The following is a 15,640-nucleotide window of genomic DNA, read 5'->3' on the forward strand; positions in this document are numbered from 1 at the left end:
TGCCTCAAGAAAAAAAAAAAATCAGGGTGAATTAGGGAACAGTCATATCTGAAGGGAATTCAACTGTAAAGACATGAGCCTTCCCTGGGCTCATGTCGACTACCTCTGAGGTAGTCGTGTGTTGAATTGGCTGTGCCGTGTTGGATAGGGACAAACAGGATCTGGTGACTCAAACAGGATGGGGCAGGAGGCTGAGAAAGCCCAGCCAGGCAGGCGCCAGGTACAGGCAGTTGGAGGTATATACACGTGCAGGCGAGTAAGGGCAGTCAGAGCCTAGGACTGGGGAGTACCGCAGAAGAGTGTCAGAGGTAAAGTCTCCGTGGCCCCCCGGTCCCCGTGTCTGGGTTAGGGAGAGCACGGGAGTTTCCAGCAAGGTGAACGGCAGGAGGCAGCAGGGCCTCAGGCCTAGGGGCAGGTTAACAGGCAGGGTTAATAGGTTAATAGGAGGAACTGAGGCAGAAGTAGTTACAACAGCCTGGCATCTGAGGTGAGAGCGAGACCACTGCAGAGATGGACTCTGAATGTAGGTTTGTCGGAACCCGAGCCAGGACTCTGTGTAGAGACTGGGGGCAGGGCTGAGCCTGCTGGATGAGGGGCCTGGGGACGTCCTGCTTGGGGACAACCCTGCCCATGGTGGTGACCCGGCTGGGGCTGATGAAACTGGCCTCCTAGATTAAAGCAACACCGTGTAGGGGCTCCAGACTTCTATCAAACCCTTCTTAAGAGTGACATCACTGATGAACATAGATGCAAAAATCCTCGACAAAATACTAGCAAACAGAATCCAGCAGCACATTAAAAGGATCATACACCATGATCAAGTGGGGTTCATTCCCGGAATGCAAGGATTCTTCAATACACGCAAATCAATCAATGTGATACACCATATTAACAAATTGAAGGACAAAAATCATATGATCATCTCAATAGATGCAGAGAAAGCTTTTGACAAAATTCAACACCCATTTATGATAAAAACCCTGCAGAAAGTAGGCATAGAGGGAACTTTCCTCAACATAATAAAGGCCATATATGACAAACCCACAGCCAACATTGTCCTCAGTGGTGAAAAACTGAAAGCATTTCCACTAAGATCAGGAACAAGACAAGGTTGCCCACTCTCACCACTCTTACTCAACATAGTTTTGGAAGTTTTAACCACAGCAATCAGAGAAGAAAAGGAAATAAAAGGAATCCAGATCGGAAAAGAAGAAGTAAAGCTGTCACTGTTTGCAGATGACATGATACTATACATAGAGAATCCTAAAGATGCTACCAGAAAACTAGAGCTAATCAATGAATTTGGTAAAGTAGCAGGATACAAAATTAATGCACAGAAATCTCTGGCATTCCTATACACTAATGATGAAAAATCTGAAAGTGAAATCAAGAAAACACTCCCATTTACCATTGCAACGAAAAGCATAAAATATCTAGGAATAAACCTACCTAAGGAGACAAAAGACCTGTATACAGAAAATTATAAGACATTGATGAAAGAAATTAAAGATGATACAAATAGATGGAGAGATATACCATGTTCTTGGATTGGAAGAATCAACATTGTGAAAATGACTCTACTACCCAACCTACAGATTCAATGCAATCCCTATCAAATTACCACTGGCATTTTTCACAGAACTAGAACAAAAAATTTCACAATTTGTATTGAAACACGGAAGACCCCAAATAGCCAAAGCAGTATTGAGAAAGAAGAACGGAGTTGGAGGAATCAGGCTCCCTGACTTCAGACTATACAACAAAGGTACAGTAATCAAGACAGTATGGTACTGGCACAAAAACAGAAAGATAGATCAATGGAACAGTATAGAAAGCCCAGAGATAAACCCACGCACATATGGTCACCTTATCTTTGATAAAGGAGGCAGGAATGTAATGTGGAGAAAGGACAGCCTCTTCAATAAGTAGTGCTGGGAAAACTGGACAGCTACATGTAAAAGTATGAGATTAGAACACTCCCTAACACCATACACAAAAATAAACTCAAAATGGATTAAAGACCTAAATGTAAGGCCAGACACTATCAAACTTTTAGAGGAAAACATAGGCAGAACACTCTATGACATAAATCACAGCAAGATCCTTTTTCACCCACCTCCTAGAGAAATGGAAATAAAAACAAAAATAAACAAATGGGACATAATGAAACTTCAAAGCTTTTGCACAGCAAAGGAAACCGAAAGGCCAAAAGACAGCCCTCAGAATGTGAGAAAATATTTGCAAATGAAGCAACTGACAAAGGATGAATCTCCAAAATTTATAAGCAGCTCATGCAGCTTAATCACAAAAAAACAAACAACCCAATCCAAAAATGGGCAGAAGACCTAAATAGACATTTCTCCAAAGAAGATATACAGACTGCCAACAAACACATGAAAGAATGCTCAACATCATTAATCCTTAGAGAAATGCAAATCAAAACTACAATGAGATATCATCTCACACCAGTCAGAATGGCCATCATCAAAAAATCTAGAAACAATAAATGCTGGAGAGGGTGTGGAGAAAAGGGAACACTCTTGCACTGCTGGTGGGAAAGTGAATTGGTACAGCCACTATGGAGAACAGTATGGAGGTTCCTTAAAAAACTAAAAATAGAACTACCATATGACCCAGCAATCCCACTACTGGGCATATACCCTGAGAAAACCATAATTCAAAAAGCATCATGTACCAAAATGTTCATTGCAGCTCTATTTACAATAGCCAGGAGATGGAAGCAACCTAAGTGTCCATCATCAGATAAATGGATAAAGAAGATGTGGCACATATATACAATGGAATATTACTCAGCCATAAAAAGAAACGAAATTGAGCTATTTTTAATGAGGTGGATAGACGTAGAGTCTGTCATACAGAGTGAAGTAAGTCAGAAGGAGAAAGACAAATACTGTATGCTAACACATATATATGGAATTTAAGGAAAAAAATGTCATGAAGAACCTTGGGGTAAGACAGGAATAAAGACACAGACCTACTAGAGAATGGACTTGAGGATATGCGGAGGGGGAAAGGTAAGCTGTGACAAAGTGAGAGAGAGGCATGGAAATATATACACTACCAAACGTAAGGTAGATAGCTAGTGGGAAGCAGCCGCACCGCACAAGGAGATCAGCTCGGTGCTTTGTGACCACCTAGAGGGGTGAGATAGGGAGGGTGGAGGGGAGGGAGATGCAAGCGGGAAGAGATATGGGAACATATGTATATGTATAACTGATTCATTTTGTTGTGAAGCAGAAACTAACGCACCATTGTAAAGCAATTATACTCCAATAAAGATGTAAAAAAAAAAAATTAATAGAAACCCAAAAAACTGAAAGACTACCAAAAAAAAAAAAGAGTGACATCTAGGGGCAAGTGCCTTTTAAATACGCTCATCGCCGCCTACTGTGCAGAGCTGTGCATGCGAAGAGGTTACTTGACTCCCCTGATTTCTTCAGCTCCATCCGACAACACACATTTGCTTAGTTCCTACTGTGTGCAAAGAACATCTTCAAAATGCTTGCTTGCTTCTACAAGGCCAAGTTTCACACTCCTTGCAAACTGTCCTATGTTGAATGTACACTATAGGTTTATCCTGAATGCCCCATCGGCATGACTACTGCTCTGACTGGGGAAAAACAAGTAATGTTTATGTCACTAAGGAAATCGCCACACAAATATGACTAGGCACCAGGTGACACAGGTCTGTATTATTTACCAAAACATTAGATTTCATAATTAGACTTACTTCCTCTCTGGATGTGTGGCATTTAACCGCATCTTGAAGGCTTATTAACTAACAGCCATGCAATGGCAGCTTGTCAATCTGTGTGTGAGTTACCACTTCATAAACTCACAGAATACGATGTATTGTGGGGAAGGAAGAAACCAGAGGGGCTCTCTAGTCTCATTCATCTCCTCCCCGGGGCAGGAATTGCTCCTCTACCGACTGGTACCTACTGAGGGCATCCTAGGTCTCAGGACCCATGTGCGGGATGCAGGTCAGACATGGCCCTGCTGCCCAGAGCTGCCTCTGGGAAGGGAGAGACAAGCGGCAGATGGTGCCGAGAACTACCTGCTGTGACGGATGCTCTGAAGGCAACACGCGGCGCGCTGTGGCCAGGATAACATGAGGGGCCTCATCTAGAAGAGGGCTCTGAGGAATGACATTTGGGCAGAGGGCAGTGAAGGGCGTTCCAGGGAGGAGGCCCGGACTGGGGGCAGGTGCAGAGGAAGGCCGCCCTGACCCAGTGAGAGAAGGAAGGCTGGTGCCATGGGGAGAGGCTAGAGGGGGCAGGGGCTTGTAGGGTGAGCTTAGGTGTTCAGATATGATTCAAAACGAGATGAGAAGCCACTAAATGGTTTAAAGTAAGGGAGTAACATTGTGTCTGCTGTTTAAGTTCAGTTTTTAACCAAATTCTGATTAATTTGGTCTTTAAGGTGATAGTGGTTGAAATGGGATTAGAAGTCAGATTCAAACTCAAATTCAGAGTTTTTCCAATTATGATGTCCCCTCTTCATTCCTTTCCTAATCAAAACAACAAGTGAGAAGTACAGAGTTTGAACATTTAAAGCTACAGTGATACCACTGATGAAAGAGCTTATTTAGGTAAAAGACCAGATATTTACAGAATGAAGGAAAACCACTAAAATGTTGACCGTGTTATTTTTGGAAGTTGGGATAGTGGGTATTTTATATCCTGATAGTTTTAATATTTTGCTGGCTTTGTTTTTTAAAGGAAGCATTTGCTACTTTTAAAATTGAGGGAAAAAAACCCGCACGTTCTTACATGAAAGTAAATGAGAAGCCAAATTTCATTTGCCAATGATATCAATGTATTTGCACGTGAGTGTGTTCTATAATTGGTCAGGGACATTTCAAATAAAGTGGTTCTAAAATACATGACCAGTGGGAAAACCATTGTTTAATTTTTTCTCTCTTTAGTAAGGGAGAGATTTTTTTTCTATAGAGAATTGATTTATCAAAATCATCATCATTGCGATATGTCTGTTTAGCGCCCTGTGTCCGGGATGCTGTTCCAAAGGCAAACAGATAATCTTGGGTTCAAATAGTAGGCTTTGCTTTTATGTCTTGTTGTCTTATCATGGCTTGTTTGTGAACTCTGCCCTCTTTAGAAATAGCTCATGAATCTGGTCCTAGGCTAACCGAGCTACCTTGGAAAGAAGAGGGAGGCGGGACAGAGTCACACTTTCCTGTTTCAGTTCCCCTGACGCTATCCTCTTACCACGAGCTGGGTAGGTTTTTAAGTCTTTGTGGAGAAGGCTCCCCTCATGCTCAACAAAAAGTGGGCTGTCTCTTCTCCACCCTTCCCAACAGGTGATTCAAATATGCTGCGTGCATTCATGAACCTTATCAATGCAAAATTAGCGTTGCTGGAAACGAGGATACCTTTCATTCAAACAACATCTTCCAGCCTACCTAGAAATGGCAGCTTTGTTATCCAAGATACTGGGATGCTATTTAGGGAGTTGAGAGACGCGCTCCCTGACCTTGAAGGACTTCATCTCAAAAAGAGAGCACAAGACGAAGAAACAGAATATCTTCTGGAAGGCTTAGTAGTATGTAAAAAAAAACACAAAAAACAAAAAACTGTCAGCAGATCTGAGTCAAAAGATGAAAAAACTCGCTGCTCATCTTTGTCAAGCTAGAAACTTTAGAAATTCTGCAGATGTAGCATTGTACACATATATGTATATGTGTTCAGCCTTTTTCCTGATGTGACTGAGGAGGGTGGGAAAGGCTTGGAGACCAGCAGATAAGGGGGCAGGTGGGGGAGAAAGAGCCTGAACCCCTCACTTGCTCTTCCACGGGAACAACGCTACTTCGTTGTGTTTTATGTATTACAGACCTGCTTGAGGTCTCATTTCATAGAGGGCTTCTCAACCTAAAGGTTTTCAAAGTCTGAGGACCCCCTGTGATGGATATGACGATGGAAGCTCCGTTGATAGAGTTCCTGCTGTGGACTAGGCACTAGGCCAAGCTTTCTACATATTTCACATAAAAAATCCCTAAAAAAACCCCCACATGCGGTGGGCCTTAGAATTCCCGCCGCACAGATGAGGAAACCAAGGTTCTGAAAGGACAAGCAATTTGCATCACATCCATAGCGATTAAGCAGCAGAGCCAGGATTCAAGCTCAAGCTGATCTGCTCTGAAGCCCATCCTTTCAACTACAGTGCCGGGCTGATCTGTGTTTAAGGCTAAAGTCCGTACATTCAATCAAAGCGTATGCCAACACTGCAAAGCATAGACATATATAAGTACAATAAAATTTACCAAGGGGTGTTTTTGGCAGTACACATGCTGCCTAGATGTTGCTTTAGTGAAAGAGGTTCTAAATGCTAAAGAAACAAGCTTTGGTCACAAAAAGGATGGAGACATGCTCCCAGACGGAGAGGACAGACTCCCTGCAAAGAGTTGTTGCTTTGGGCGGAAGCTGCCCAGATGGGGAGGCCTCTGGGGGGCCTCCCCAAACCCCAATCTTTTCATTAAAGAATATTTTGAAACTTAAAATGACAACAAAAAAGACTACAGGAAAAGTACTGCTGGGATTTTAGGAGTGACACGGGTACTATAGGGTCTATGGGAATGTTGTCAACAACAGGACAGATGGGCAGTCGTTCTGGAGAAAACCACTGGCCAAAAAGACCTCGTGTCTGCCTGAATGTTCAAATGGCACTATTGCTGCTGTGTTTGTTCAAAGGAGATGAACCCCACCTCCATGAGAGGAGAATTTAGTATTTCCCACCTCCCCTTTAAATGGTAAAACTCTTCCAGGTTTGTGTGTGTGTGTGTGTGTGTGTGTGTGTGTGTGTGTGTGTGTATGTAACCATTTTTCTCTTCCAGGAAATTGTCACAATGTGTGACTTTTAACCTTAAAGAAACACAGGACTGAAACGTGTCAAATCCCTGGAAATAGTCTGAAACCCAGTTGAGTTTATGCAGAAAAACACACTAAAAATCCTAAGACCATCTGGCCACAGAGATCTCAGTTTCTCTGACAACCACCCCTGGAGCTGTGAGAGGGGAAGTGTGGTAACCACCACAACGAAAATCAGCCAGGAGAACAAACAAGCACAGATAGGTTTCAAAACAATACATCCCAGTTCCTGTTCCACTGAAGGTCAAGGCGCATGTCATCTCTCAAGGTTAACATGGTCCTCAAGTAGACACGCAGGAGGAAGAGTCAGTCCTGAAATGCTGGTACAAATCAAACCATGTTTCAGAGGCGCTAAGGGAGGGGGCTATTTAAAGGGAGCCCGAGACCAATGTGCACGTAAAGTAATCACTTGTTGCCTCGACTGATCTGTTTTGTGTTCATATGGCTCTAAAATAGGTATATTGCGGTAGCAATGGCGACTTTTCTGAGTTACGTTCATTCACAGTTATTAAATTTGCAACAGTGAACATTTTACTCCTTGGGTATTTGAAATACCATTTGATAGTCAAAAGTGAACGCAGACCAGGAAGGAATAGAAAGAGAAAGCCGAATGTGGACGCCCCCCACCCAGGGAGCTGGGAGACCAGTGGAGGAGCTGGTGGACAGGTGAGGTGGGACAAGCCAGGGCTCTCAGGACAACCTGTAGTTGAGCTAACGAGGTTTCAAATGAGAGAAGGGACCTTCCTCTACAAAAAGAGACAAGCAAGCATTTCCTGTGTCAGTAACTGATAAATACACACCTGGAGCAAAAATCAAGAGAAGCTCACCATCATTGGCGAGTCCTGAAAAATATACGTAAATTTGCATCTTCTAGGCAACGTCCTGATTAGGTAAATATTCAAAGGCTAAACCTGCCTGCCAGGAGCTCTTCCTTAAAGCCCTGTCCTTCAGGGCTGTGTCATCCTGCTGTTCTGTATTTGCCAGTCTCACTGATTATGGAATTCTTCTATTTGCTGTCTGGTTTTAGGAGAGGGGCTTACTGAGAAGCATCATTTTGCACTTGGGGAAGGAACAGAGGCGACTGGGGGCAGGGGGTGGGTCACACCCGAAGCGGGTGGGCAGAGTTGAGGGCTGCAGGCACCATCTGGTTGATGTTCCCAGTAGGTGGTCGAGAGGGAGGCCAATTACCTGAAATTTCTGGAAGTGTCGACTCGTCTTCTTTCCAGAAGTCCCCATCACAAACAGGAAGTCTGGAGTTAGCACAAATGGTACTCTCTCTTTATTAATGCCCAGGAAACTTTTGTAATTCCCAAGAATGTGCCCAAAGTCGATATGAAACAGATTTCCTTAAGAGAAGAAAATGTCTGACGTCATTATACTGGCCTCAGCAGTTGCAAACAACACCCTGGTTTGTTCACTTCTTGAAATATTTTGAAGTTGCCTGAAAATGAGCTATCTTGGGTGGGAGAGCTATTTTTACTCTTTGCTTGTGATGTATTTTGTCTTAGCAGGTGTGTGTAGTAGTGGCCACAAAGCACTCTTCGAAACAAGCGTAGTTTTGATATCCTTCTGGTGTTCTTTCAATGACAGCCAAACACCATTAAAAAAATTCTTGTCTCAGAATTATTCTTACAAATATAAACCAAAACTCTCTGGCTTATATGTCATCATTATGCCCAAGACTCTCTTAGGCTCTTTCTGTAACTCAGGAGAGACTGATGTTTTGCTCTGTTTGGGGGAGGGGCAGTCACCTTTTATTTTTGAGTAGCAGGCTAGAAATAAATCATTTTGAATCTCCTTTGGGTCAATTTCTACCACTGTCACCATCACCACCACAATTCCCTTCCTCTCTTCTCATTTACAGAGCTCTCTATCGTATGAAGGTTCCATAAATGCATTATCTCTTGATTCCCACAGAGAGTTAGCGATTTACCCCGATACGGTGTTTTTTCCAGACTCTACTCTTAAATTGGTCCAGATTTCTTAGAGGAAAATGTCATGGTATGCAACCAGTACTGACCACTGTCAGAATGGACAGTGACTCAGTGAGGAAGGCACGGCACTTCAGATTGGAGGGTATCAAGAAAAGGTGACTCTGTTTGTTGCTTCTCTGCACCATCTGGCACTGTTGATCACGCCCACCTTCCTAGCTTTCTAGCTCCTGTCTGGCTTGTCCTTCTTAATTCTCCTTTGCTGCATCTTCTTCTGTTACTCACTCCTGGGTCCTCCGTAGGGTGGTCACAGCCTCTGTGTCGCTATACAATAATGACCTCTAGATCTTTGCTCCAACCTTGAGCTCCATTTAAAAATTACTCTGTGCTGGGGAAGGCAGGGATGGGGGGTTAGTGTTTGGTGGGTACAGAGGTCCATTGGGGCAGATGAAAAAGTTCTGAAGGTGGATGGTGGTGACGGTTGTACAACAATGTGAGTGCGGTTAATGTCACTAGAGTACACACTTAAAACTGGTTAAAAGGGTAACTTTTATGTTATGCATATCTTACCACAATCAAAAAACATTACTCTATCAAAAACAAACTCACCTGTCTCTGAGATCATAATATTGTCATTGTGTCTGTCACCTATTCCAAGAACAAAGGTTGCCACACAGTAGCCAGCACAGGAATAAACGAATCTCTCCACCGCTGCCTGAAACTAGTTAAAATGCAACCAAATATTAGTCGTGTCCCAACTACAAAGAGCAGCATGAGTCTGTTACAAAGGACTCCCGAAAAGACACTGTTCTGGGAATCATTTTCAGAGAGCAAGTTAGTGGTACCTCATATCGTTAATGTTCTGTCTATTAGGAGCCAACTTGCTCATTGCTCTACTTACATGTTAGGTGAAGATACAATGAATCACAGTAGCATGAGGAGGAAACGACAGTCAAAGGACAACAGTACTTTAATCAAAGGGTTCACTGCCTTTCCATGCATCGCTTGCCAACGCCAACACAGAACCTGTAATGATTCCTCCTTCGTTGGTGAACATATGTTTTGCTTGTGACCACTTAAAAGTACGCACGGGTTCACAAATCCACATTTTAACAGACTAATAAATGCTACTAATTATATTTCCTCCCCGAAAGACTGCTACCCACGCAAATGAGAAGTGCTAATCCTCTACAACAGAATTTTAACCAGCAGCTGAACAGCTTGTGAAGGACTCAGCGGATGTACTTCCGAGGAATGGAAGTGACATTTTGAGCATCCGTAATTTACCATTTAAATTAGGGTGCAGTGGTAAATTATAAATTACTTTTTAGGGTCTGTAGTGTTTCCAGGTAGTAAAGAGTTTATCTGTGGTAACTAAATTTTTCTGCTGAACGACAGAAATAGATGGTCATAAAAAATGCTAACAAGTTATTTCCCAGAACCAAATTTTATGCAAAGCAGGCCTGATAATCAAAGGAGAAGCAAATGCTCAGCGAGGTCTGAGTGAGCACCTCTGTTTTGCACAGATCTGCTGTGTCACCAGGGGAAATTGCTTAAACCCCAAGGAGCGCAGGAGGAAGGTGCTTCACCAGTGAGTCAGGAGGCATGGCACTGGTAGACCCCTTAAAAACATGTCATTATTCTGCTGTATCATGATAACTTGTCAGGAGCCTTCAGAGTAGGGAGAAGCAGGAGCCCACCTTTTCTTCAATAGGGCATTTCTCTTTGAGCCAGTGATTCAGCACTTCATCTTTAAAGGCGCCCGTGTTGCCCACTGTGCTTTGCTGAATCTTGGCAATCGTCGTGGCGTCTTTCACGATCTCGATCATTCCTGCGGGAAGATGCAGAGTCTGATGTGAACTGGGGCTGAGTGCCTGACCCGGAGGAGGAATGGCTGTGTCTTTGTTGAGTGGAGGGCAGAGAGCTTTCTTAACCACAGGGTTATTTTCCACGTTTGTGCTGGTGGTTTTCTTAGGAGGAAGAGAAAGAAAAGGAGGCGGATAGGGAAGTTGTGTGGGACCTGCTTTCACTATCCCTGGATGAAAAGAGGAAAGGGTTGGTTTTGAATAAGCAAAAGCATTAATGTGCCGAACACATCCTTCTTCCCTTGGCAACCTTTGCCTTTTCCTTTTTTAAATTTCAGGGTCAAATGGGAATGATGTTCTCTACTTCTCAAATTGGAAACTTGACTAAAAATCGGTTTGACTGAAATTAAAATGTGAAATGTCTGTAAAAGCACCTAAGAGGAGAGTATGGAATAGCTTTGATAATGTAAAGTCTGGGATGGTGAAACAAGTGACAGATCTTTCCCTCTACTTTGAAATGTTATTTGTGAGAGAGAAGTTTACTGTGCAATGAAACGAGTGAAAATTTAGCGGTGGAGAAGTCAAGAGGAAGGAACAAGTTCTCACTAAAATCACCTCCATGTACAGTCAGTCACAAGGAGTTGAATCAGGCATTCATATATTTTCAACATGTCCGTATTAAACTGAGTCACATGCACCAGCCTTGGAACATCCTCTTCCTTTTTATATGTATTATGATTGTAAATTTTCTGTTATTAAATGCCAACACTGAAGGGATGATGGCCGCTTGGCATGCGGGATCTTAGTTCCTCAACCAGGGATCGAACCTGTGCCCCCTGCAGTGGAAGTGCAAAGTCTTAACCACTGGACTGCCAGGGAAGTCCCATGGGATGGCGGTCTTTTAAAATGAGACGAGCAGTATATTCATCTTCTGAGGTCCCCACGTACCTATTTTGTCGCCAGTTGAAATGCAACCATATGGGAGGAGGCACAGATCCAAAGATTCAGTCTCCCAAATGGACTCCATGATTCGTAGAATCTGGGCATCAAAACACAAAAACGTTTCCATTATAAATATGTATTATTCTTCTCTGTTAAAAACAACAACAGTCTTCTCTGGTAACACAAAACATTGAAGTGAACATAAAATATGTAAGTAACAAATGTACTTTTATTTATCAACCTGGTACTCTAATGTTTCCCTTCCTCGGGAGCCTGTTAATTTCGGTCCCTGAGAGGCACCTTGGGGAAGAGAATAGTTGGATTTCTCTGGGCGTAGGTTTTAGCCATGATTTATCTATTATTCAAATGTTCCTAGTTATGTGTATTTTACCACAATAGAAAAAGTTCCACTCTAACATCTTTACACATTTCTATCCATAAGGCACTCTTGGGCTACAACCAAGGCAACAGTAACGGCGATGATAATGGTAGCTGACATTCACCGAGGACTGTTTTATGTTGATCCTTTTTATTAACCCCCTAGTGTGGGTATGATTACTTTTCCCATTCTTTTTCAGATTCTTTTCCATTATAGGTTATTACAAGATATTGAGTAGAATTCCCTGTGCTGTACAGTAGGTCCTTGTTGTTAATCTATTTTATATATAGTCGTGTGTATCTGTTAATCCCAAACTCCTCATTTATCCCCCCTACCCTTTCCCCTGTGGTAACCGTAAGTTTGTTCTCTATGTCTGTGAGTTTATTTCTGTTTTGTCAATAAGTTCATTTGTATCATATTTTAGATTCCATGGTTTGCCTATTTTAAATAAATCACATGAAATATTAGAAACGGTGTTACTTCTACAGTATTAAACTAGGGTATAGAGAATATTACTTTACAAATCTGCAAAGCTAAAGTTTATGTTAGATAATATGAAAATGATCAGCATTGATACCTTCACCATCCGTCTTCTGTTCTAGTAATCTGTTCACTCTTGTTACGTAACTGCATAAATTCTCCAGTCACCTACCTGTTCACCTTCTCCCTCCTTCCTATCACATCATTCACTTCAGTTTGTGTATGTGGATGTGTACCAAAGGTGATGTATCTAAGGAGAGCATCTGAGAGTGTGTGGCTATGTCTGTGGATATGAATAAAGTGGATACTTGGGGGTAAAATAGGTTTCTATTCCATGTTGCCACACTAGGAATGCGTTGTATAAGAAAGAGCTTAGGGCAGGGAAGTGCATCTGGCTATTTGGGAATGCTGGGTATGCATCTCCTCAGGAATGGACAGAACTGTGAGGCTCACTAGATTTCGTATCTAATGGTCCACGACTATATTCCCCCAGTGAAAACTCTATTATGTCACCTTTGATCACTGTTCATCATACAAAATAGGAGAATGGAACAGGGTCAGTAGAAGGCATTTTTTTAGATCTAGTACAGAATTCTTGTTTCAGATAGCTGAAAAAAAATTCCTTAACAGCGGCACACCTGTAAAATCAGCATGTCCTGGCGCAGATCGTCGCCGTGTTTAAAGATAATTCCAATTGTTTCATTTGACAGAGCTGTAGGGTCGGCACATTTAAACTCAAGCCACAGGGGCTTTTTCTTGGAGGCCATCACCTTACATTTTTCAATCTGTAAGAAGACAGCCACATGTTTCCCACACACAATTGAAGACACATGGTGGAGATGCACACCCTCTCGCAAAGCATCTCTGTAAACATCTAGGACAAAGTCCCAGTTGGAAAAGGATTTTCAATGATTTGGGTAAAAATGCAGAAGGCATTTTCACCAAATCCAAAAATGCTAGTGAGAGCAAGTTACAACACTTAAACCAGTGGTTCTCAAAGTGTGTTGCAAGGAACCCTAAGCATCTGTGGGGGTGCCTAAGAGGTGTGGCATATCCCATCCTCTGCATACCCCCCTCCCGTAGGACTCTTGTCCCCTCTAACAAAGAGCAATTGTGCTGTTGTTTGTCTATACATATCTGGCCTCCCTCTAAGAATTAGTTTGAAAAAAGAAAAAGAGTTCTATTGCTACCATAGTGTCTAAAAATGGTTGTCAAAAATCAGATGCAGTCTAATTCCAGGCCAAATGCAACAAGATGAAATTTAACAGCAAAAGATGAGACTCTAGCACTCCGGCACAATGCCTGTCCCCTCCCCCAAACCCCCATACGTCGAAATAAATTCAAGGTGGGAGAAAGGTGGTTTAGCAGCCACTCATTCAAAAAGAGAAAATCTTAGGAGTTTTAGCCGAAAGTGAATTCACCAAGGGTCAAAAATGTGACGTGGTCTTTAAAAAAACAAACAAACACAATTTGAAGCTGTATTAATATATCATTATTCCTACCAATTTCTGACTTCAAAAGGACAGTGGATAGTGTGTGCTTTTGCTAGAGAGCGAGTTTACTGCTAATTGTATATAAAATTAAACATGGATCAAAGACTTAAATGTGAGATTAAAACTTCTAGGAAAAAATATTTGCTACATTGAATTAGGCAGTGTTTCTCAACTTTGGCACTGCTGACATTTGGGGCTGGATAACTGTTTGTTGCAGCGGGGACTGTCCTGTGTATCGCAGGATATTTAGCAGCACCCCTGGGCTCTACCCACTGGATGCTAGTAGCATTCTCCCGGTTGTAACAATCAAAAATGTCTCTCGGGCTTCCCTGGTGGCGCAGTGGTTGAGAGTCCGCCTGCCGATGCAGGGGACACGGGTTCGTGTCCCGGTCTGGGAGGATCCCACATGCCGCGGAGCGGCTGGGCCCGTGAGCCATGGCCGCTGAGCCTGCGCGTCCGGAGCCTGTGCTCCACAATGGGAGAGGCCGCAACAGTGAGAGGCCCGCGTACCGCAAACAACAAAAACAAAAACAAAAAATGTCTCTGGACGTTACCAAATACCCCTTGGTGGAGGAGGTGGAGGTCCACCCCTGGTTACTGGATGAAGCAAATATTTCTTAGGCCACGAAATTCATGAAGCATAAAAGAAAAAGTGATAAATTGGACTTAATCAGAATTAAAACCTTCTGCCGCAGACTGGGAGAAAATATTTGTAAACTATATGCCTGATAAAGGATTTGTATCCAGAATATATAAATAACTCGTAAATAAGAAGAAGGTGGTAACCTAAATTAAAAGTGAATGGAAGATATGAATAGAAACTTCTCAAAAGAAGATGGAAACTTATCAAAAGCACATGAAAAGATGCTCAGCATCACTAGGGAAATGCAAATAAAAACAACAGTGAAGTGCCACTTCATACCCATTTGAATGGCTAAAATTAAGAAGACTGATGATAACAAGTGTTCTCTAGGATGTGGAACAATCAGAACTTGCACACATTGTGGTGGGAAGATAAAATGGCACGGTTGCCATTATAAAATGGAAAACCAGTTTGGCAGTATCTTATAAACACACACGTCCCTTCTGACCCAACGATCTCACTGTTAAATATTTACTCAAAAGGTGAATGGAAAACAAATTGTGGTATAACCATATAAGGGAATATTACTCAGTCATAAAAAGGGACAGATCACTGAGACACACAGCAACATGGATGGATCTTCAGAGCATTATGCTAAGTAAAAGAATCCATATACGAAAACTACATACTGTATGATTCCACTTCATGACATTCTAGAAAGGGCAAAATTACACGATAGAAGACAGATCCGTCATCCGGGATGGAGGATGGAAGGAGGAAGGGACTAACTGCAAAGGGATATGAAAGAATTTTTTCTATAAATTTCTATGGAAATATTCTATATCTTCATTGTGGCGATATGGTTGTATACGTTTGGCAAAACTCCTTGAACTGTACACTTGCAATGGATACATTTTATTGTATACAAATGTTTTCTCAAGAAAGCTGATTTAAAACAAAATGGATGGAAGATTGCCTGGTGTTGAGGTTTTTAGTATCTAGCAATTAGGGAAGGGCTTGATGGAAGCCCATCTGGGGACTTTCCACCTTCCCTGTCTCTCTATAAACGTCAGCTTTTATCCACTAGGCCCAGGAAAGCAGGCAGAGCCATCGTCAAGACAT

General features: G+C 42.4%; 1 protein-coding gene and 1 long non-coding RNA gene across 6 annotated transcripts in view; one reads left to right on the forward strand and one right to left on the reverse strand.

The window, feature by feature from the left end:
* PIK3CG (phosphatidylinositol-4,5-bisphosphate 3-kinase catalytic subunit gamma) overlaps nucleotides 1-15,640 on the reverse strand; it is a 36,449-nt gene that overhangs the window by 11,398 nt on the left and 9,411 nt on the right. For 3 of the 4 annotated variants that reach the window (XM_079931245.1, XM_079931246.1, XM_079931247.1), the window contains exons 6-10: nucleotides 13,081-13,227; nucleotides 11,590-11,680; nucleotides 10,537-10,667; nucleotides 9,446-9,557; nucleotides 8,094-8,251 (exon numbers count right to left, since the gene is read on the reverse strand). In XM_079931245.1, coding sequence (XP_079787371.1) covers nucleotides 8,094-8,251; nucleotides 9,446-9,557; nucleotides 10,537-10,667; nucleotides 11,590-11,680; nucleotides 13,081-13,227 — 639 coding nt within the window. The remainder of the gene's footprint in view (nucleotides 1-8,093; nucleotides 8,252-9,445; nucleotides 9,558-10,536; nucleotides 10,668-11,589; nucleotides 11,681-13,080; nucleotides 13,228-15,640) is intronic. The other variant, XM_079931248.1, reaches the window with a different exon arrangement.
* The window catches only part of LOC307191291, a 220,558-nt gene that overhangs the window by 7,762 nt on the left and 197,156 nt on the right, over nucleotides 1-15,640 (forward strand). The gene's annotated exons all lie outside the window — the stretch shown is intronic.

This window comes from Stenella coeruleoalba, assembly GCF_951394435.1.
Source record: "Stenella coeruleoalba genome assembly, chromosome: 9".
Taxonomy (NCBI): domain Eukaryota; kingdom Metazoa; phylum Chordata; class Mammalia; order Artiodactyla; family Delphinidae; genus Stenella; species Stenella coeruleoalba.